The following is a 24,007-nucleotide window of genomic DNA, read 5'->3' as shown; positions in this document are numbered from 1 at the left end:
GAAGGCAGCTACAGACAAGCCAAAACGACTCACCAGCACACCTTCAGGGGCGTGGTCAAACCAACAAACAAGTCTGTCTCCTTCTTTGTCCTTTTATTTTTAAACACATTTTTCCTTTATTAAATGAATATATAAAAGGAAAACATTTTCTTGGAAAAGGTATATAATTAGTTGATGTTTTAAAGAATTACAATGGGGCTTGAGGTTTGTTCCTCGCTCGAGGAAAGGTTACACAGGTAATTTCTAAAAAGCCACATTACTGGCGCTCCGCAGCTTTCTTCCCAGGAATGCGGAAAATGCAGGGGAGTTGGTTAAACCAGCTAAAATATACACCAAATCACTAAAACCATTTTACAACCCCAAGTGTGTTGCATATGTGGGGAAAAAAATGCATTGGTTTAATGTAAAGTGATAATAGTGGTGAAAAAATATAAAAATAAATATAAACAATTAAATAATAACTTTTTTTTTTTTATACAGCTATACATATATATTTATATATGAGTCATGCTTACAGCCTGCAAGCAAATGCCGGGGTGCATTGTAGATGAAAACCTAATAAATTCAAGCTTTAAACAAGAACAGCAGTCGGTAGAGCGCATACGTCCACCAGGCTGAATAGTTTACTTGTATCCCACAGATGGGCCGGATCTGGATTCGGACCTGAACAAAAATCGAATCGGCTTGTTCTTGTCTCTTAACCAACTTATCCACCAAGTTTTGTCATAATCATTCCACAACCTTTTGAAATATCATGTTATACAGGTTATCGTTTTTGGCCATATCACTCAATGGTGAAGAATCACTTCACAATTAAAAAAAACTCTCGTATCCGGGATCCGTATTCGGATCTTCCCCAAAATCGAATTGCTCCGTGCTTGTTACACACCCAACTAGTCCACTAAGTTCCGTACAAATCCGTCCATAACTTTCTGAGATATCGTCTTTAGCCCCATCACTCAATGGTGAAGATTCACTTAAAAGATTCTCTGATCCAGATCCGGATTCGAACCTTCACCAAAATTTTAACAATTCTTCCTCGTCACACACCCAACCTGACCACCAAGTTTCGTTCGAATCCATTCCCAACCTTTTGAGATACCCTGTTCACAAGCAGACACGCAGACAGGGGTGAAAACATAACCTCCGCCCACCTCCCATGGCAGAGGTAATAATCGATGAAGTGGATTGTGAAAGAACTTCATATTGTAACAAACACCCAGTCAAACCCTACCATACTTGAACCTTGGGTCGGTGGAGTTAACACTCCACAAGATGGCCTGAATGCAGAGGCTTGAATTTAAATTACAGAGCTTTCCAAATGGCAGCTTGAGAAACGTTATGATCCTCAATTTGGTTGCACACAATGAGAATGGTACAAGCGTGTGCCCACTGGTAATTTACTCGTACACGGATAAGTCAATGAACCCAATAACTAGAGGATCCAGAGAGTTCATAGAACACCTTACCCCACTCAGTGTTCAGGTATATAATTCAATTAATACAAAAGAGTGATTTAAAGGCCGTATAAAAATATATATATTGGAAGTTCACCACCATTGATGCAGTGGCTTTTACACCACCTTATCTAACACGTTGCATTTGTTGTTCGTGCCTGTTCTTTGGGTCCTTTATGACATCAATTTTGTTTGAATTGGCTACCAGACAGGCAGATTAGAAAATTATCTCACTCGTCTATGTGCATGTACGACGAGTACTTCAGAGCCAAAGTACATACAGCTAAAATACAGGTTCGTTTTCCGATTCATGTTTCGATTCGAGCTCAAAATATAACATTTATTTGAAACTAGCAGAGTTACCCGGCATTTCCCGGAAAATAGTCAGTCACGCAATTTAGTTTAGTGGGCTTTTTATAGTCAGAGGAAGCCACGCCCCTTGGGCACGCCCCTAGTCTCAATCTGATGCGCCCATGTTTTTTGTCGCGAAAAGTTACCTCCCATGGACCCCCTCTTCACTCTCTAAGTCACTTCCTTAGGCTGTCCATGAGGCACAACCGAACAAACAGACGTTCACATTTATATGTATAAAAAAATATAATATAAAATATAAACATCGGGGCAATACCCCTGGGTGCTCACCTGGTAGAATAAAGCAGTATACAACACTGACTAAAGGTATTTTAAACCGTATCATGGCATTTTTAACCAATTTCAATGGCTGCTAGAAAACAGTACAGCATGTACAATCATACAAACATAATCATAAGATTTTAAACAAACAAACAAAAAAACTATTTTTGGGGGGACGGACAACGGTCTCCCCCTCTACCCACCATAGACTACCTTAGACCCCGATTTTTTAATGCCGTGAACAAACTTTGGTACAAAATGGGTGGTGAAAGTTGTGCTCAAGTTTCATTGCAACTGTGTGTGCAGTTTCTGAGAAAAAAAAGCAAATACCTATTTTGGGGGGAACCACCACCAACCCCCCTCCCCTCTCCCCCGTAAACCCCTAAGGAGCAGGTCTTTTTAAATGCCGTGAACAAACTTTGGTGCAGCCCGGGTGGTGAAGGTTGTGGTCAAGTTTCATCGAAATTGTATGTGTAGTTTCAGAGAAGAAAGCAAATACCTATTGTGGGGGGTCGAACCTGGAGGATCCACTTTGACCCCTGGTAGACCTCATTAGACTCCGATTTTTAAAATGCCGTGAGCAAACTTTAGTCACAACACAACAAATATCATTTGTGCGCTAAGTCTGGTCACAACCCCTTCAGCAGTTTAGGAGAAGAAGTTGCAAGTATTTACGGACTGACCGACGGACGGACAACGCGCCATCGCATAAACTCCCCTGAACTTCGTTCCAGGTGAGCCAGGTTCGTTCCAGAATAATATAGATAAAGTTTTTCCTTGATCAAAAACTGCCGTTTGTGGGTGGAAGAGCAGACAGAAGTGAACCAAATGTTTCATCCCGCTTTTCGCTTCGCGTGTGTGGGTAAAAATGTAATAATAAAGGTTAATAAAATGGGTGCAATAAACCAGGGCAAGGAGCACATAAAACAACAAGAGTTGCAGAAATAAAAAGTGAAGAAAAAGAAGTCAGTTCGGGAAATAAAGCATGCTTATCTTATAAATATTTTCAAGCGTTTGTGTGTTTGTATGTGTGTTTGTACGTTATTCTTTAATGGCCAAACCGTTGCAAATAAATGCTTCAAATTTTGGTTGTAGGCACTTCAGTATCTGAGCATGGTTTTGAGCAACCAAACATTGGCCTTGATGTCCATTTTGACCCACCAAAGGCTGCTATAAAGCGTATATTGTTATCTTGGGTCAGGCAGTGCTGCCACCGGCCCACAGGGTGAAAGGTAACCACCATGAGACCAATAACTCCATAGCCTTTCAATGTCCAACACATCCTGAAACCCCCACTGGGAAAGGTACACCCAGCCTTGCAGCGCCAGGTATCCATCCCCCATCCACCCTTCCCCCTGGGTAGCGCTGGCTATCCCCTCCTGTCTCTTATAAATAATTTCAAATGTTAGCGCATTTGTTTGTTGCTCTTTCACGGCTGAACCGTAGCACTAAGAGGCCCCACATTTTGGATGTCCGTACTTCAGAATCTGGGCAAACTTTTAAACTACCGCATGTTGGCCATGAAGACCATTTTGAGGCTATCAAAGGCTGCTATAGAGTGTATATTGGGATGTGGGGTCAGGCAGTGCTTCCGCCGGCCCACAGGGTGAAAGGTGACCACCATGAGGCCAATAACTCCATAGCTTTTCAATGTCCAACACATCCTGAAACCCACGCTGGGAAAGGTTTACCACCATGAGGGCAATAACTCCATATATTTTCAATGCACAACATGTGCCGGAACCCCCTACGTATTTTTTGCCATGCAACGCCGGGTACCCAGACAAATTGAGTCCCATCACAACTATTGCTGCATGATCTGGGACCAACTTGTGCCATCTGGCACATGGACATCTTGTCTTCTGCTCCACCAATCACAACCAGGAAGCATCACTGTAAACTGACTGACTTACTGACTCACTCACTCATAGAAATGCTTTGTACTTTGTAGGTGGGCTGGAAATATGAAATGTTGCATCGTGATGCACCTCGCAGCCATGATTCTAGGAACAATCACAAAACAGTCCATAAACGAAAATATCCGTAAATAAAAGTCAGCTCTGCTCACAGAGGGTTATGCTGAAGACAATGGCACCTCAAGTGATCTTGCACGGGCATGATCACTTTCGAGTATTTCTTCGGGTAATAGTGGGGTTTTGGTCAGGCGATTTAGTATTATTAAATAACTTTGCGGATTATTAGTCCCCTACCAGTGTACACCGGAGGGTACTATAGGTTTGCACGCCGTCCCTCCGTCCGTCAGTCAGTCCGTCAGTCCGTCAGTCCGTCAGTCCGTCAGTCCGTCAGTCCGTCAGTCCGTCAGTCCGTCAGTCCGTCACGCAAATAACAGTTTTCCGGACTTTTTTTCTAAACGCTCAACGCTAATGATTTCAAACTTGGCACATGGTTTCCACATGATAAGTTACAGATCAAGTTCGAACTTCACGACGTTTCGATCATTTTTGACAAAGTTATGGCACTTTGAACTTTGGGAATTCTGATAATTCTGATGATCCCTTAACTCAGTGCCATTTTAAGTTTTAATTTCCTTTAAAAAAGATTTCCTCTGCAATAATAGGACTGATTGAGATGAAAATTTCACCGTAGGGGGGACTCGGTCTGTAGAATATTTTAATGGCAATTATGACGTCACGGGTCACGTGGTTCGGTCGCCATGTTGTTTTTTGTGAAAACACGAAAACCCCTTTTTCTCTGCAACGGCTGAACAGATCGAGGCCAAACTTTGCAGGCAGAATTGCATGCCCATGACGAACAAAAAAGTCAGGGAGCATGACGTCATGCTTCACATGGTTTCAGAGTTATGACGTTTTTAAGCATGAACGTTTAAAATCGAGCTCCTCCCTCATTTTTGATCCAATCGAGGGGAAACTTCACAGATCTGTTCAGCACTAAAATGTCCTTTTGGAATTTGCGATAGGGCACGTGGTTTGGCAAATATCGTTAATTAAACGAAAATATTTTTTAAAATGGATATCTCTTGAATCGCTAGTACCTCAGACCGTGAGTTGGTAATTATATAATTCACACAGTGCAATACGTGCAGGCTGCTCCACGGAGCGACCTTGCGGGCTTATCAACGAGGCGAGGCGTGACACACGTGTCTCAGCATACCTCAGATCAAGTTTGAAAACCAGCATCAACCGTGCATAAATTTGCATATTCGATCATTTTTGACAAAGTTATGGCACTTTGAACTTTGGTAGGGGACATGTATTGCAGCGCAATACTCAGAATGCTTGTTATTTTATTTTTTTGTATACAAGATCGAGGCTCGTGTAAGAGCTAACATTATTCACAAAAAAAAAAACGGACACACAAAACATACAATTGTTTATTTTGTTATTTTGGGTTTTTTGTTCTTTATGAACGAAGTACACTGGTAGTAAGTAGTAAACATTTGTCATTGTCAGTGGTAAGTGGTACAGTGCATACTTTAAGTCTTGTATGTTTACATATATACAGTCAGGCATCTGTATCAGGCACCCTGGTTACAACAACCATTCAGAATACCACATTTTCATCAATGCATAAGATACACTGTATACACGATCCACAATGCTGGAAAACCCAGATATAAAGAAAGATCGGTTTACTCAGCATATTAAATGCAGACACATGGCTCAATGTTCAAATTACAGACGAGATGGTTCAAATCAATTTTTTTTTTTTTTTTTTGTATACAAGATCGAGGCTCGTGAAAGAGCGAACATTAATCACACAGAAAGACAAACCGACACATAAAACATATAACATCGGGAGCGGTAGACAAGATGGGGAGAGAGGGGGAAGGACACAAACACAACATTTGAGAGCAGGGACCGAGAGACATGGAGACATCGAGAGATCTGAGAGAGGGCGAGGGCTTTGGGGGGGGGGGCATGGGAAGGGGGCGGTGGGAGAGGTATAAAACATATGGACACTGCCAGGACTTCCAGGAAAGAAGTTGGAATTTCAAACAAGGTGGATCTGGGGTGAATTAGCGGGGGTAGAAAAGATCAAGGTTTTGGATGGGGGAAGATAAGAGATGGTGGTGAACAACTGTTTTAAAGACCTGGAGGGAGGAGTGGGATTGAAGGGAGTGAGGGAGTTTGTTCCAGAGGCGGGAGAAAAGAGGAATGAAAGAGTGAAGGTGAGCAGAGAGCCGAGATTTCGGCAGTTTAACCATCAGAGGGTTGCTGGCAGATCTTGTGCGACCTGTAGGAATATTTGGGGGACAGAGCACAGAGAGAGCTGGGGGTGCAAGGCCGGAGAGGAGTCGGTAGAAGACAGAAAGACCACCTACCTGCCTGCGGTGAGTGAGTGAAAGGCCCTCAGAGATAGCTTCATCGCGGGAGATTCCAATAATTCTGAAAGCTTTGGTTTCAACAGCGTGAAGCCGAGCTAGGTGTGAGGCAGGAGCACCGGCCCATAGGGGAGAACAGTATTCCATTGAGCTGCGGATGAAAGCCTTGTATGTGGTGAGGAGCTCAGGTGTGCCGAGGAAGGACTTCGCACGACGGAGGATGCCCAGTCGGCGACTGGCTTTGGAGGCCAGCTTGGAAATGTGGTTTTCCCAAGAAAGATCATGGCAGATAGTGAGACCCAAAATCTTGAGCGACAGAACTTCTTGGAGAGGATTGTTGAGAAAGTAGATGGGAGGGTTGTCCAGTCGATCTTTTCGGAGAGACATAGTAAGAGTGTGAGATTTGTCAGGATTGAAAGACATGTTCCACTTGTTTGACCAGTCTGTGATTTTGTCCAGGTCTTCAGAGAGTGAGGAGGCAGCAGACTGCCGATCTGAGGGAAGAGGAATGGAGCGGCAGAGAGTGGAGTCATCAGCAAAGAGATAGAGAGGATTTTCGAGAGAGTCAGAGAGATCATTGATGAAGACCAGAAAAAGCACGGGGCCCAGAACACTGCCTTGGGGAACTCCAGCCTGAACAGGAAGAGGAGATGAGAGAAACCCATTCAGGGCCACACGTTGACGACGACTAGAGAGGAAGTCCGCCAGCCATGCGTGGAGATTTCCATGGATACCAAAGGAGGAGAGTTTGGTGAGCAGAGCGGGGTGCCAGACCGTGTCGAAGGCACGTGATATGTCGAGGGAGACAGCTCTAATTTCCTGTTTGGCATTGAGGACCTCCATCCATTGTTGAGACAGCAGAAGCAGCATGTCCAGAGTAGAGTGACCTGGTCTGAAACCAAATTGATGATCAGAGATCAAGCCATTGGAGAAGAGGAAAGATTTCATATCCGAAGCAATGATGGATTCCATGACTTTGCTGATAATTGGGAGAAGGCCGATTGGTCTGTAGTTGCTAGGATCTGTTTTTGCACCTTTTTTGTGCAAAGCGGTGATGTTGGCTGATTTCCAAGCAGATGGCAGTTGACCTTGAGCAAAAGAGAGGGTGAAGAGAACAGAGAGAGGGTGAGATAGAGCAGCAGAGCAGGATTTTAGGACCCGTGGGCTGGTGCCGTCGGGTCCAGTTGCAGAATCAGAGTCGAGGGTTGACAGAAACTTTTCCACCTTGTCAGGAGGAAAGGACACGGAGTCCAGGAGCAGCAGGGTACGACTGGGTATGGTGGGTACAGAGAGGGATGGGTTTGGGACACAAGATTTAGAGGCAAACACAGAGTTGAGGCATTCAGCTTTTTCACGTGCGGAGTCAGCTGTGTAGCCGTTTGAGGTAAGGGAGGGGATGGAGGGGGAACAAACACCAGAAACGGATTTGACCAGACGCCACCAGGATTTGGAAGAGGGAGACAGATAAGAGAGTTCGGTCTTGAGAACGGAGAGATATTGTTTCCTGGCTCTCCTGAGGGTGGACACACACTTGTTTCGGGCTTTGTGAAAGGAAATGAGATTTCCTTCCGTTGGATTTGCTTTCCAGGAGACGAAGGCAAGTTGTTTCTGGGCAACAGCCTCACCACAAGATTCCGTGTACCATGGACGGGAGGAAGGGTATGACAACTGAAGACGAGATGGGATAAATCTGTGCATGAGAGAGAGCAATTTACTTTGGAAGAATTCCCAGGATGAGTTGATGTCAGAGGTGGTAGAGATGGGAGACCAGTCCAGATGATTGATGGCTGCTTGAAGACCGTGCCAGTTGGCCTGAGTGAAATGCCAGACTCGTCGACGCTGAGCAGGCTCCCTGAGGATGGTCAGAGAGATGTCCACTTTAACAAGGACATGATCAGATGATCCGATCGGAGCAGAAGAAGAGCAGCAGACATTTTCAGGGAAGTTAGTCATAACCAAGTCCAGAAGAGAAGATGTTCCGTTGACTGAGATCCGGGTCGGGAAATTGACAGATTGTGTCAGTCCCAGTGAGTCGCAGAAGTCCTTTGCTGAAGAGCCATGGCTGGTGAGAGAGGTACCCACACCCAGCCAACTGGCATGGTGACAATTGAAATCACCACATATGAGGAAGAGAGAGTTGGGATGAGTAGATAGAAGTTGGTCCATATCATCAGACAGCGAGATGTAGATGGAGTCATCACTGTTTGGTGGACGGTACAACACACATATGAACAAGAGGTGGGAGCGAAGGGGAAGCCGTAGCCAGAGGTATTCCTGGGGGTGAGGTGGAGAGAGTGCAGTGCAGGGCGAGTGAGGAAGAGAGTTTTTGATAAAGATAGCAACCCCGCCTCCAGGACGAGGCTCAGGTCTATCATACCGGAGGAGGGATTAGCCCGGGAGAGATACTATGGAATCAGAGACATCATAAAGGAGGAAAGTTTCTGTTAAGCAGATCACGTCTGGTTTGACAGAAGCAACCTGTATGGAGAGATCAGTTAAGTTTGAACGAAGGCCCCGGATGTTTGAGGTCCATACCGTTAATGAAGAGGAAGGGGGAGCATCAGATACAGAACAGGGGGGAGGAGGGGTAGGGTAAGATGTGGAAGAGGTGGAAGAGATAGGGAGAGCTGTTGAAGGTGTGTCAGAGATTTCAGAATAGCTCGGAGAAAGGGAAGGATGGGGCGGACAAAAGGTTTGATGGTGATTGGGTGAGCCACAATGAGGTGTTATTTGAGGAGGGGGAAGAGCGAGGCAGAAGGTTGGGGGAGATGGAGGTGAGAGTTTGAAGGGGGAAGAAGCGGGGAGGACGCTTTGAGGAGGGGGAGTGAGAGGGGGGAAATTGAGAAGCAATGAGGGTGGGGAGATTTGAAGGGGAGGGGTGAGGGGGGAGTTTGGGAGTGAAGGGACAAGGGGAGGGATTTGAAAGGGATGGGATATGGGGGAGATTTGGAGGGGAGGGGTGAGGCAGGAGTCTAGGAGGGGAGGGGCGAGGGGGCGTCTTGGCGGGGAGGGGTGAGGGGGTAGTTTAGGAGGGAGGGGGCAAGGGGGGAGATTTGAAAGGGATGGGTGATGGGGAAGATTTGGAGGGGAGGGGTTATGGGGAAGATTTGGAGGGGAGGGGTGAGATTGGATTTTTGAAAGTGTACGATTTATGGGAAACGAACATTTATTGCAAAATGAGTTTCTTGTGACCTTCGAGTTAAAAATACGTTTAAGGACGCTGGATGGAGGATGGAGTGCAGGAGAGTTTAGGGAATGTAGAAAAAAGGCACTATAGGAGATGGATATTTTTTTTGGGATGAATTGATTTGGTGAGCAAGTCGAAAGCAGCCTTTTAAAGAAGAAGAAGAAAAAGGTGTTATAAAATATGACGGAATACATAACTTGAGGGGAAAGTGTAAACATTGAAGGTTAATGAGTGAAAACTATCTGGGGAAATGGGGGAGAAACACGTGGTCGAAGAACGAACGAACGAATAAGAATGAATAAACGAATGAGAACAGAGAAGGAAATGTTTTTTTTTTGTTTTTTTTGAGTTGAGATTTACACAAGGAAGTAGGCTATGGGTGAAAAGCCTGGGAATACAGAGAACGAAAGTTATTGGATCACAAACGACGGACCGCTGAGAGAAAACAGCCTCAAGGTTGTACAGTGCACACTGTACAAGGCCTCAAGACACGACACGGCAAACAGACGATCAATTTATGAAAGATAAACACCGAGAAACAACCAAAGTTGCACACAATAACTTCACACACCGAAAGATAAATACAGTTTCGACAAATTACAATTGTGAACAGACTTAACTTCGAAAAACGTGGAGACCGTGTCAATTATCCAAAACGTCAAAAGAAACAATAATTAACAATTGTTTTATTTTAAAACCTTTTCCTTTTTACAATAAAAGTTACAATACCTGTAAAATGTTAAATGAAGAGTCCATTCTGATTACTCATTCTCGATTAACTTAATTTGATTACACTGGTCAACACCCAAATTGGTTCTGACTTATTTTCAACTGTTTCTAACTAATGTGGTGCCCACGAATCCAAATCTGACCTTTAAATTTTGCTATCACGTAACCTTGACGTAGTACATCATAAGTGTGGAAAAAATATTTAGAGCATGCGAATTTCTTGATTAAGTCTCAATAAGTCTATTTATTGTCACAAAAAATAATATGAACTTTAAGTTTTTATTTACATCACACAAAAAATGTAAATCTCCAAAAATAATATGAATTTTATAAAATATCACAAAAAATAATATGAACTTTAAGTTTGTATTTACATCACACAAAAAATGTAAATCTCCAAAAATAATATGAATTTTATAAAATATCACAAAAAATAATATGAACTTTAAGTTTTTATTTACATCACATAAAAAATGTAAATCTCCAAAAATAATATGAACATTATAAAATATCACAAAAAATAATATGAACTTTAAGTTTTTATTTACATCACATAAAAATGTAAATCTCCAAAAATAATATGAACTTCATAAAATATCACAAAAAATAATATGAACTTTAAGTTTTTATTTACATCACATAAAAAATGTAAATCTCCAAAAATAATATGAACTGTATAAAATATCACAAAAAATAATATGAACTTTAAGTTTTTATTTTATCACATTAAAAGTGCTTCTGAACTTTACTTTTGCGTTTGTAGGAGCAATCACTTTCACGCTGTAAAGTCCAACAGTAGTCGCCCATCATGTTTGGATTGAATCGGCCTTGATATCGAGTCTCCATGATGGCAATTTCCTGGTGAAACCTTTCTCCGTGTTCATCACTGACATCGCCAAGATTATGTGGAAAGAAGTCCAGATGAGAACGGAAGAAATGTATCTTGAGTGACATTCGAGCACCGAACGCCTGGTAACTCTTCAACATCTTGTCCACAAGCTCTTCATAATTTGGTGCTCGAAAATTTCCAAGGTAATTGTTAGCAAGAGCCACAAAGCTATCCCAAGCAACGCTTTCCAGCTCAGATAGTCTCGTTACAAAGTCCTGATTAGTGAGTACAAGACGAATTTGAGGAGCATTGAAAACACCCGCCTTTACTTTGGCCTCAGATACAATGCCTTGGAACTTCATTAGCAAGTAGTGGAAGCCAGCACCATCTTGATCCATGGCCTACACAAAGTTCTTCATCAAACCAAGTTTGAAATGAAGTGGTGGTAAGAATACCTTCTCAGGGTCAACAAGAGGTTTGTGAATTTCAAATGAAGTGGTATTCCTGTGGTATACTGGTTCTCAAAAACTGGATGTGCTAGTGAAAATTGGATATCATAATCGAAATCTACAGGTTCATGTTGGTTAGAATCACCTCAAAATATACGAGAACCATAAAACTTAAAAATTTTTGTTGACCAGTGTTATCTGCTAGCAGAATGCAAATCCACATTATCCAAAAAAATAAATGCAAACACAATCCACTTCATGAAAATTAAGTTTCTAGTTATTATGTCTGCACATAGGATAGATGCACCCCAGTACCTGCTTGCAGTCTGTGAGCATGGCCCACGAGGATAATCTAATCATATCTGCAGAATTTTTTCCAAACTTATACAATTATTTCATTAATCACATTCGTCATAATTAGGTGTTCCAGGCTGGCAGGATGGTCTGGAGGTAAGTATTGTATGTACACTCACCTTTAAACTGTCTAGCCTGGGTTCAAATCTGGGCAAAGCTATAAACTGTCATCCCGGTGTTTCACAGGCAGGGTGATTCATAAATGTGTGTGCTGTTACTCGGATGGATGTTAAACTTGGCGCCACATCTGCCGTCATCAGTGGACGTTAAAGATCCCATGGTGTCCTTCGCGAAGAGTAGGAACTCTATCGCCGGCATCCTGAACAAATTAAAAATTCCTGCCCTAACCTTCATTGAAAGTCTGATTTGGCCAGCCTGTTCGTGAAAAACTATGACCAAGCTTTTGTCTGGCCAACTCCACAAGAACGTGGGAATAATCGTAGCTGTTAAAAATGAAGGTCATAATTAAGTGTTCCAATCTTTTCTGTTCCTAAATTCCTGCCTATCGACAGCCGAATGAACTGCATTCCGAGACTTAACGGTGCCCATATAACAAGTGATGCAACCAGATGCTATGGGAAAGGAGGAAATGAGAATGGCATGTGTAGGTGGAGGATGGAGAACCCCTTCCCCATAAACTGATCACTCACCCATGTTCCCATAGATCGCTGTTGAAGTATATTCGTGGGGAGTACTCGAATCCATGATCCTGTGATCAGGTCGTGTGCCCAAATGAGCATTTTTCTTCACCATTCCTTTGGCAGCAACACTGCACAGAGTGACAATATGTTGGCAATATTTAATATGTGTTCCTTTATGAGGAACTTCAGCATGAAGGAGGAAGCCATAGGCCCATTAAGTCACAGCAATGGTTGCCAACCTATGGTTGTTTATGTGTGCGCTATCCTTTTTTAATGTTGAGCATCACGTCCTTGGGTAGTCCACCAAGTCCTTTTAAAGTCCTTGGGTACGATTCAGCGAGAATTCAAACAAACTACCAGAGCGCTCTTTAAGGATTCCGCTACATAATCTGGCCATGTTACGGTAGATAGATAGATAGATAGATAGATAGATAGACTTTTGAGAAATACAATAGGGACCCTATAAAAGTGAGTGACTGCACACAAGAAAGCTGGATCTGTGCCCACTTTGAAAACAACACACTTTGTGATGTAGCACCACAATTGACCAGGAAGCGGATGGAAAATAAACGGCCAAGTATGAAAAGAAGCGTGGAAGCAATCCAGATTTGCCTCGACTGGTTGAGAGATGCCAATGGTGCCAATATTTCAGTGACGTTTACGGCATGTCACAACAATGTGACACTTTTGAGTAAACCTTTGCTTGATTGGGCCTGTATCAAATTGAACTGCCGGGGTGCTTTTCTTCTCAAAAGCCCATGGGCGTTGGACAATTGTGCTTCAGACCATGCACATGGGAGCGGGAATGTCCCCGGGTTCGATTCATGGCACAGTTGGAACAAAGCCTGCTGGTTGGTGCACTGTTAATACTGTGCGCAAACACTCTTTTGTTTGATATGATGTTAAGCCAGCTGACATGTCTTCAATATGGGCGTCAAAGATATATTGGTACAAATATAAAGCTCTCTGTATGGAGTTCAGAAGCTGTGAGGGTCTTCTCTCAAATGTGCCCCTTCCTAGTCTATAGCCCTTTGCAATGACCTATATGGTGAACACTCATTTAGATGAATTCAGTTCAGATCACAGATCACCAAGGCAATGCTCATGCACCAGCGTAAACCAGCCTATTCCAGTTCCTGTCCCTCAAAAAGCGTTGAGGGGTGTTTGGCATGCACGCCGTGCTTGTCTAGCATGGGTTGGCAAGAGGGAACTGCCTCAGAGCAATATATATATATATATATTACCCATTTAATGAGTCTTTAACAACTCGAAATAAATAAATAATTAGAGGAAAGAGGAGACAGGATTTCATCGGAACTTGCAGCTCCAGGCACTGATGCTCATAAGTGGCAAAAAAGTAAATGACATTCGTGCTGCTGTAATTGATTTAAAAGCATAATGTGACATAAATAATATAATATAATAAATAAATAAATAAATAAATAAACAATAAATAAATTAGCTATTGTTCGCAATAAACAATTTTAAGATCTTAAATTAACACACCAATCGATAATTATCCAATCGATTATAATCGATAATTAAATAGATTATAATAATCGATAATTATCCAATCGATTATAATCGATAAATTAAATAGATTATAATAATCGATAATTAACACACCAATCGATTATAATCGGCACTTTACCAAATATTTACATACTTATACTTTAACTATTGCCATGTCAACTCTCCGTCAAGTATTTCAAAGTGATGGAAATTAAACGGGTGGATTAATGATTGCACTGAACAAGTAATGAGGACGCAGGATCGATGGACGAACAAGGCGCTTCCTTTCACCAACCAAGCCAGACAGCAAATACTTGATGGAATCTAGCAGCAGAAAGTAGGCCCGAGCACTTGTGTTCGCCTATTAACCTGTGATAAACGTTGCCTGACTGTTTGTTCGGCCTATGGCTGAGATATATTTCCTGTACTGGACGTAAGCTGGAAAAGTAATTATAACTACGAAACAGGCAGGACAAAAGATTGTTAAAATTGAACTGCAACGTTTCTATAGCAGGAAAGGTCGTAGCGTTTGTAAAGCAGGATATGAAAGCAACACTGACTGGTGAGAAAAGTCAAGACAACAAAAGGGCTCAGGGATGACGTTTTGACCACAGCATCAACTTCACTATCTGGATATTTTCCAGTGTCAACAAAGCTCGCTTCATGTCAGAATTCAGTTTCCTCAGGCCAATTAAACAACTGCCCGTCTCATCATATTTAAAACTGAGCCTTAAACAGTGACAGCCCAACATTGCGTTGCATGCATAAAGTGCAACAAGCATGGAGGTTATGTTCCTCACACACAGGAAGTTCCGATTCAAATAATATTTGTCTTCGACTCTGCTCTACCCCACCTTTTCCTTCGAATTCCAGCAGACGTTATGACACAAGGTCATTGCCCGTTGAAGCAAGCAAAGGAAAAGCAAGGTTGCGGTTTACGATCAACAACAGCCGTTCAAGTTCTTCCCTGCCTTTCTTTATAAGAGGGTGACAGATACAACATCAAGGTGGAATTTCAACACCGAGAGAATGCAGCCACAACCATGTTCTTACCTGCCCGGTGGAATAACCAGCACCAATGTCGAGTTCTCCAGAAAACTTTTGCCTTGCGCTTGCTTCCTGCACTCTGCTGCGGTGGGCTGCACAACCTCCGTCAATTTCCTTTTCATGCCCTCATCGCCTGTGCTCTTGTTTTCTGCACAAACGTTTCTTTCTCCTCCACCTAGTTGCTTCCTAGCCCTCAGCCCCGGTGAAGAGGCTCGCGTTGGCCTCTGCCGTGCATTGGAGCTGCAGTCCAAGCCAAAATTGATGAACTTAGGGTAGTCTTGCTTGTAGGTGTATGCCTCGCCATGTTTATGGTTCACATGAGATGAATCATAGTCGTTCTGTTCATCTGATGGCTGAAACGGCATTGTCAAGGGAATATGGACTTCACCATCTTCATGCTTCCCAGTGTTTCTTTCTGAGGCAGTGTCCTTGCTAAACATGTTCATTTCTTCTTGGTAGGGTACCCTTTGATGCCATGTTGCGTGCGACTCCTTCTCATGCACGGTAGAATAATCTTGTGATATTTCCAGGGAGTAGTCAACTTTCTCCTTTTCATATTCAAAATTACACCTTTGTGAAATTGGCAGCGACCCTTGACTTGTTTCAGGTTGACTGGCTGTATTAGTCAGAAAGGTGTGATTCAAGACAACTTGGTTTTCTGGAATGGGCCTTGGTGGTTTTGTTGGCAGTTGCGTCACTGTGAGTGAACTTCTTGTGGCTCCTTGCCTTTTGAGTTGAGGCCTAACTTGACCACAACTGGGGTTTTTTAGAAAGCCCTCTGCACAATGTGCATCCATGTGTCCAACTTGATCATCAAAGTATGGTCGTGAATAATTTGGAACGGTTGTTTTCTGGATTTCTTCTTCTTCTGTTGAACCCAGAAACACTCTTTTAAACTGTTTTGCTGGAAGCTCTGGTGATATTGCAGGAGGTTTTATGGAAGATATTAATTGAGCAAAAGCTGTGTTTGCATCACCACGTGTGTTTGTCTGGATTACCAATGGAGGTGTCATATCAACCTGGCCACCATTACAGGAGATCGGGACAAACTTACTTTCTTCCTTTTGGTCTCGGGCTATAGGGTCATTTCTTGAAGATAGCAACGCACCTGTATCTGCTACAGGAGGTTTCAAAACATCTAAGGTGTTGTGGCTTGCTTCATCACAAGCCTTCGTGTTGGTAGTGTGTATGGAGGGTTCGGTACTGACATGGTTCAGACCTTCTGGTCTGCACACACTTGCCGTAGACCTAATGTCCGCGATTCCAGTAGTGATATCCAAATTACTTCCTAAAGAAATGGAAACCTCATTTAAAATGTACTGTTTTGATAACGTACCACTTACATTATTATTCTTTTCTAATGATTCTTGATTTTCAAAGCCTGTGGCTCTAGGTTTGCGTCCCGCATATGTAGCAGGACTTTGTGTAGTTGGTATGTGAAGAAGAAACTCCACGTGGCTGACATCAGTGACTGGAGATTTTAGATGGGGATCTGTTGAGGAATGACAGTGGGTATTTATGGGTGTTGTGCTCACTTTGTTGAAGCAAGCTGTGCACCCAGCTGGAACTTTACAATATACAGTTTTTGACACTTTTTCAACCAATGGCTGCCCCTTTGTGTGAATGTTGTTGCCTAGTTTTGAGAAACTTCCTGATGACCATGCTTCATAATTGGAGCTGCTCTTGGCATCTGCTGACCTTCTGACAGAATCAATAATAACAGCAGGTGAGCTCGTGAATATTTGAGACATCTCAATGCTTTGTCCACGCATCACAGGACAACTGCTAGCATCCGTTCCATCAATCTCAATTGGTATACTGTCCTCACTGCTGATGCTGGAGTTTCCCTGTGAATTGAGCACTGGTCCTGGCAAGGCGTTTCCAGCTTGGTGATTCAGTTCCACCGTTCCTGAATCCGTGCTGGGTGGTGAGGTCAAGCTGAGGTCCTCAGAGCTGCTCGCTAGATTATGTAAGCTCGGAATGCAGTTCACCTTCTCCACACCTGTATGGGCATTACTCGTATCACCACACTTGTCCGAAAAAACTTCCAGCAGACTCCTTTGCTGCAGATCTTTTGACACTTCCTTCTTGCTGTGTCCATGGGCAGTGGTAGAAGAATATACAGCAACGTTGTTGTTGTTGCTACTGCTTCCATTGATTGAAAGACATGCTAAATGATTGCTGCTTCCTGAGGCTGTAGGTCTCGGTCTTGTTTCTTCTGGTAGAAGAAACCTGGTTTTGTTGCTCTGTGACATTACTGACCCCTCATGATTAATGTTGTGGGACATGCAATCACTCCACCCATTATTATGGTTCTTGCGAGTCACGTTTTTGGAAGTCGTTTCAGGGCGAGGGGTAAACAGTGTAAACGAGGACTTGGACAAAAGTGCTGGTTTTTTGGCCACTGGAGGTCGTGGTTTCTCCTGAAAGGAGAGGCTACTTGTCACTTTCGTGGTTTCTTCAACATTCTTGGACTGACCTCCTGTGGGCTCACACTTGTGTTGACTCAGGGATTTGAAGCAGTTTTTACATTTTCCTTTTTTCCAGGCATGTTCAGTGAATGCGTCACAGACGGACATCTGATCAGCAGGGGTTTGATCACCTGATCAGCAAACCTGCATGGGTGACAAAATGTACAATTTAAAATTATTTCTTTTTATGATTAAGTGTGCTTTTTAGAAATGATTGCTTCATCAAATTCGGGATTTATCTTTGGTAACAAAGTGTGATAAAAATTTTTAAAAAGACATTCTGCCAAGAATCAAATTATCACAATGCAATTATTGCGCTATATCAACCTACCCCCCACTCACCTGTCCTCCACTGCAAGAAAGTTCACTTTGCATGATTATATTCAAAATATGTTTTACACCTCTTCTCCCCCAACAAAAATAAAATTAGGGATCAGTGGTATCATTTGTAAATTTTAATTTTCACAGAAACCATCTCACACCTCATTTGCTTGAGATTGACTAATCAATCCCTTATACAAGTCACATTGTTGTATACACAACCTACGGAAAAGGCACAAACATAGACAAAAAATATGTACCCTCCTGAAGATGACCTTTGGTCGATTTTCAATTAATTTTATTTTTTAAGTCCATTGGTAAATTCTGATGAAATGCCTCGTCGAGGTCAAGCGATTCAGTGATAGGCAACCTTAGGCATATATGCTGGTTCTGGACGAGGTAGCTCAATGTCGGCAGCAAATGACAATTACTAAATAACCTGTTATGAGGATATATTATATTTGTCTGCCAGATGACACTTGTTACTAACAGGTCGTGCAGCAAGTGATGTGATGGGACTCGACCTGTGCCCTGTGCCTCATCAATTTAGGGTTAGGGGGTCCAATCTGTGTGTGTGTGTGTGTGTGTGTGTGTGTGTGTGTGTGTGTGTGTGTGTATGTATGTATATATATATATATATATATGTCAAGTAGTAGATTTGTTATTGCCTAAAGTTCAGTTATAGACGTTGGGTGCTAATGTGTTGTGATTTGTATGATGTCTAAAAGTGCTGTTTCATAAAGTGGATAAAGGGTTTTTGCTTCGTTTTGGTTTTGGATGAGGAGGGGCTTGGAGTGAGGTCATGCTGAACGGGTTGTATACGTGTGCTTTTTTCGAGGCTGGTCGTAAAACCACGCCCACATGCGCTTGTTTTAGCGTAATGCAAGTAGAATGACATGAACCTATCGTTAACTATATATATTTTGTTTTAATCTCAGCAACGCATGACTGTATAAACATGCTTTGGATTACTCATGTACACAAACCCATAAAATATATGGGTTTGTTTGGCTAAGCATACACTCTCCTCATTGTGAGTTACAGTTCTGTTTTCTCGGAGCCCAGAAAAACAATTGGTCCAAATGATAAAGGAAAGGCTGACTCCCCCGAATGATAACGGTGGGAGGAACCTCTCCCAGTGTTGTTTGTTCCCTCGGAGATTTCCTGATAAAACGTGTCCCTATATAAATGGACTGGGAATCAATGTGTTTTCAGGAAGGCTTGACGTGGCATGTTCTTGCTGTAGATTGCTGTAGACGTCGGTCTCCTCCGGATCCGTATAAGTTGGTTATTAATAAAGCTGCGCCATTCCAGGCTATTGTGGACTTCTTTTGCAAACGAAGAGCTGATTCTTCACAGATGGTACCAGGAGTGGGGTGTCAACAGACGCGGAGGACGGGAAACGGAGCCCGATGGACAGGAGGAAGGCTGACCTGAGGCCGGCGCCGGCACGTTGATATCAGAGGGCTATTATTCCAAATTCGTACCTTCCTCCTTCGAGCGGGTTCAGTCTCCTTGTCTTCCCCGCTGTCTGCACTCGAACAGAAATTGTAAGTAGAGGCTCATTTAGGCCTCAGAATGGCGTAGCTTTGTTAAAGCCAGGATAAATAAATAATAGTAAGGATAAACCAGTAAGGACTTAACAGTAAGCTTAAAGTTACAGTTAGCACCAGGAGGGGAAAATGAGGTCGGACAGCCATATAGGTTGAAACCAGGTGGCCAAGATTTTTCCAGGAAGGAACAGCCCAGAGACAAGATGGGGTATGCCATTGCATGCCAGGGAACGAAGGGCTGTGGCTAAACTTAGATAAAAGGCCATAGGTTAACTTAGAAGGCCAAAGGGACATGGCCAGGAAAAGGGAAATGCGCAGGTACCATAGGTTTGACAAGAAGGTAGTGACAACTACGAGGTCAAGCCAGGAAGTTCTAGACAAGAGGTCCAGATAAAGCAGGCCAGGATCTGGTGGACAAGAGAAAATAAATAAGCTCACAGGAAATGGGCCAGGTGGCCACAGGGTGAGAACGACAGGTAGGAATTTGAAGCTTCAGAGCCAAAGGAAGCAAGTTCAGGAAGCAAAGTTCAGGACAAAACAATTAAGGAGGTAGTTAAACAAGTAAAACAGCGAGTGATGCCGCTGGACCAGATACCAGACCAAGACCCCCCACCCCCCCCCAAGACCTGAGCTCAGTCCCGGGGCTCTAGGCAACACCCCCCACCCCCCCAAGACCTGAGCTCAGTCCCGGGGCTCTAGGCAACACCCCAACACCCCACCCTGCCTTCCCTTCTTTCCACCTCAACCCACCCCCCCGTCCAACCCGTCCCAAAATCCTTTTTTCCTTGAATGAGAGACGTAATATGAATGAGGATATGAATGAGGAATGAATGTATATTGGGATGTTAATTGACGTGTGTGTCTGGCCAATGTGTTTGTCTGTGTGTCAGGTGCAAAGCAGAGGGTTTCGGTGTGAAGCTTTGTAAGTGATCTGCTCGACTTGGGGGAAATTCAGGCCGGGAATGTCCATTTTAACGTCTATCCGAGAGAACAGGCGAGGTCCTGAACTGAGTCCGGATTGTCATCTGTTTGGGAGTTGTTTGGGAAGCGAATTGATATAAATCGGGTCAGGAAAGCACCCGGAGTGCCCTTGTCGATCTACTGTTGATATGAAGCGGTTTCTAGGAGATGGTTGCAGAATTCGAATCAATATGTGTGTTTTACTTGAATTGAAGAGTTCATTCAATGGCAGATATTGTGGATTGTATGTGTGGGATGTATCGCTGAGGCAGCTCACCTTTGAAATTGGTGTCATATAGTGCATTTTGGGGTCGGGTGCGATGAGGTTGCTCAGAGTGCCGGCGATAACTCGCCCACTCTCAGAGGAAGTGTGTGCCCAAATGCATTGTGGGTCATTTCGACTTTGCTGGATGTCGGACGTTCACATGTCAGTATCTTGTCAGAATCTTCTTCTTCATATCATGTCCTTCATCCTTCATCTTCTTGTCAGAATTAGACATGAGTCATGAGCCATGTCGGAATAGTGGCCGGCTGCGACATATATGCCAGGCAATGTCACAGGACGAATACGTTATTTAAGATGGATTTATAAGATGGATAGATGGATGGATTTATTTAAGATGGCTAAAATAAACGATTTCAAGACAGAGTAATTAATTTCCGGAGTCAAGTTCCAACAGGAAGTCTTGTTCATACAGTAAGGTACAGTGCGGAGTGGCGGCTGGAAGATGCATCGAAGCATTTGGGATGATCGATGCGCCGGACAAAGGGTATGCTGGCGAACGATGCTGATAAGGTTAAGTTATTAAAACGCATATGGGTCTGAGGGCAGATAATGTGGGACAAGCTGCCTCACGGGCGCTGCAGGGAGAGTATTTGGAAATTCAATAATTTGAGCAGAAATGTCACGTTTTCAACAGAACGCTGATCTGAGGAAGGAGGACGGTCGAGGTTTCAACTGTCGGTATGTGGTGTGGCTTGTGCCAAGGTGTGGGCGCGAGGAGGTGTGTTGATGAAGCGTTGTGCGAACGAGGAAGGATGTGCGAAAGATGTGCACCAGGTAGAGAGGTGCTGCATTGTAGAGCACGTACGGAAGGTCCTTGGACGGATTGTGACGGTTGTTGGATTCGTAGAAGTTAGCATTATGCTATGTAGAGCCACATTAACGGTCATTTGTCCATTGTCGCCGGACTTGCATTACTTGTGGGATAATAAAGCGCTGGTTACCCCAATTCGAAGTTTGACCTTTTAAAGTTTAGTTGACCTTTGTTCGAGATATGCAAGGGAAAGGTCAGAGGTAATTCACTAACCTTGGAAGAACGACAGGCGGAGTCAGTCTACAGGGTGTTGCTTTAACGACAGGATATAGAACCTAAATCTGGAGAATATCGGGACATTATATTGTGGGTAAAACCAAAATCATGTACATAATTAGTGGACAGAGAATACAGTACGCTTGGAATTTAATTTAACCGGGCCGAGCGGTGGGGATTTGAGATGGATTTGAGTCACGTTAAACGGAGGACATTTGTGAGGATGAAGAGATGCAAGTAACGTGGATTAAATTGTGGTATCACGAGTTGGGTGCCAGAGATATTGTGGTTATTATAACTCACTGATTATAGGGGGCGCCGGGCGCACCGAGTACAGATCGGGTTGCATGATGGAGCACGCAGGCATGGATTTTGGCTTTGCGAGGCCCCGGATAGAAATTGGCATTTCGATGCTGTGGATTATATTATGCCTGCCCGGAAAGGGGATGTCCTGTGCTGGGGCTGGCGACATGCCTCTGTTATTTGTCTGTCTGTCGGTCTGATTGTAAGTCTTTGGTACTGGGAGGGCTAATTGAGTGCTCAGGCGTCATTGTTCCATGGAGGCAGGAGCTGTGAGTCACAAAATGTAAACGGGAACTTTGTGTAATCATCAAGTTTTTCCATCAAGGAAGGGGTGATGAAAAGTTATTTGTTTTAGTATGAAGTAGGTTGGTTGCTTATTTGTCACAGTAAGATGAGAGTTGTGTTTTTAAGCTTGGTCTTTGAATGAATTGTTGCTTGGAATGTGTTGATTGGAAAAGTGATTTCTGATCGCTGATCCGATCTGGTTTTGAATTGTTTGATTTAATTTTGAGTTGATTGGAGGTAATAAGGATTTGTGTTGATTTCCTGATTTGAGTTCATCTGGAAACGAAGACAGATGGGATTAATGTGTATATCAGGAACAATTTGGAAAAGAAATATGGATATATGACATTACTAAAATATAACCAAGCAATTGAGAGTTCTTGGGTTAATGGGATATAAATGAATGCATCTACAAGTTGATGGTTTATAAAAAAATTTAGGTCTGGATGATACTTAAACGATGAACAATGTTGGCAATATACAAAGAATGTGACTTGTTTTTTGGGGGGAAAACATGTGGTTTAAATTTGGTTGGCTAAGTTTTAAAGATGGAGATGTTTCGCAGAACTCTTATGATTATTTACATGAGTGGTGGACTATTCCATGGCGAAGCATTTTTCAGTTTTTATGATTAAGGTTTAAGGTCTTTATGATCTGTTTAGTGTATTTTTCAAAGGAGAGGGTTTTGGTCAATGATGATGCCAAGATTCCGGATGTGGATACTGGGAAACCATCGATGTTGGGGGGAATGAAGATTAATTCAGATTTAGCGTAGTTAAGTTCGAGGAAGCTGATCTGAAGCTAGAATTTTATTTCAGTTAGGCAGTTTGTCAGGATAGAGTGGGTGGTGGTGGAGCACGATTTGGTGGAGATGAAAAAGCTGGATGTCATCGGTGAAGCAGTGGAATTGGAGACCATGGTGCATTGGCTATGGTGCATGACGGATTAAGTGACCAAGGGGGGATAGGTACAGGACGAAGAGGAGGGGGCCAAGAACTGAACCTTGGGGGACACCTTAAGGGGGAGTGAATTGTGGTGATTAAGCTGTTGTAGATGCTGTCAATTTTGCTTTGGATGAATGGTCCAGGAAGGAAGGAGGGTGCAGGTGGCACCAGGTGTGAGTGCACAGGTGTGCACCAACAGGTGTGTGGAGCAAGGTGGTGGTATCCAGGGCGCTGAGGAGTTTGTTCACGTTGTAAAGTTTGTTTATTTAGTTTGTTTATTGTAGAGAAGAGTGCTTTTGGGATTCCGGAGCCAGAGTGGATAATTTGAGGGTAGTAGGTGGAGTAGAGGACATCTTTGCAGTGCTGTAGGTGGTCCTTGTAGGCTTGGGAGTGAACTGATTTGGGTTTAATAGGCACAAGCTGGTCTAAACAGGGTGAGGAGGATGGTGTGATTGATGATGTCAAAGGAGGCGTTGAGGTGAGGAGGATGAAAATGTTGAGGTTGCCGGCATCGGAGGAGAGAAAAGGTCGCTGGTGATTTTGAGGAGAGCAGTTTCAGTACTGTGGCTGGAGCAGAATCCGGATTGGGATGTTTCATACAGGTTATTGGCAGAGTGGTGATGTTTGAGTTGAGTGGCCACAGCACGTTCCAAAACTTTTGACAGAAAGGGTAGGTTGGAGATGGGTCTGAAGTTATTTAGGGTGTCAGGGTTTAG

At 43.3% G+C, this 24,007-nt stretch overlaps 1 protein-coding gene across 2 annotated transcripts in view; it reads right to left on the bottom strand.

Moving 5' to 3' along the window:
- The window catches only part of LOC137421982 (uncharacterized), a 164,583-nt gene that overhangs the window by 27,550 nt on the left and 113,026 nt on the right, over window positions 1-24,007 (bottom strand). For both annotated transcript variants that reach the window (XM_078773023.1, XM_068108620.2), the window contains exons 2-3: window positions 15,148-17,756; window positions 12,592-12,710 (exon numbers count right to left, since the gene is read on the bottom strand). In XM_078773023.1, the coding sequence (XP_078629149.1) occupies window positions 12,592-12,710; window positions 15,148-17,720 (2,692 nt within the window). In that variant the 5' untranslated portion in view covers window positions 17,721-17,756. The remainder of the gene's footprint in view (window positions 1-12,591; window positions 12,711-15,147; window positions 17,757-24,007) is intronic.

The sequence above is a fragment of the Myxine glutinosa genome, chromosome 2, assembly GCF_964187855.1.
Source record: "Myxine glutinosa chromosome 2, kmMyxGlut1.1, whole genome shotgun sequence".
Lineage (NCBI taxonomy): Eukaryota > Metazoa > Chordata > Myxini > Myxiniformes > Myxinidae > Myxine > Myxine glutinosa.
The sequence above is the reverse complement of the archived record's forward strand: the minus strand, read 5'-3'. Positions and strand labels throughout refer to the sequence as shown.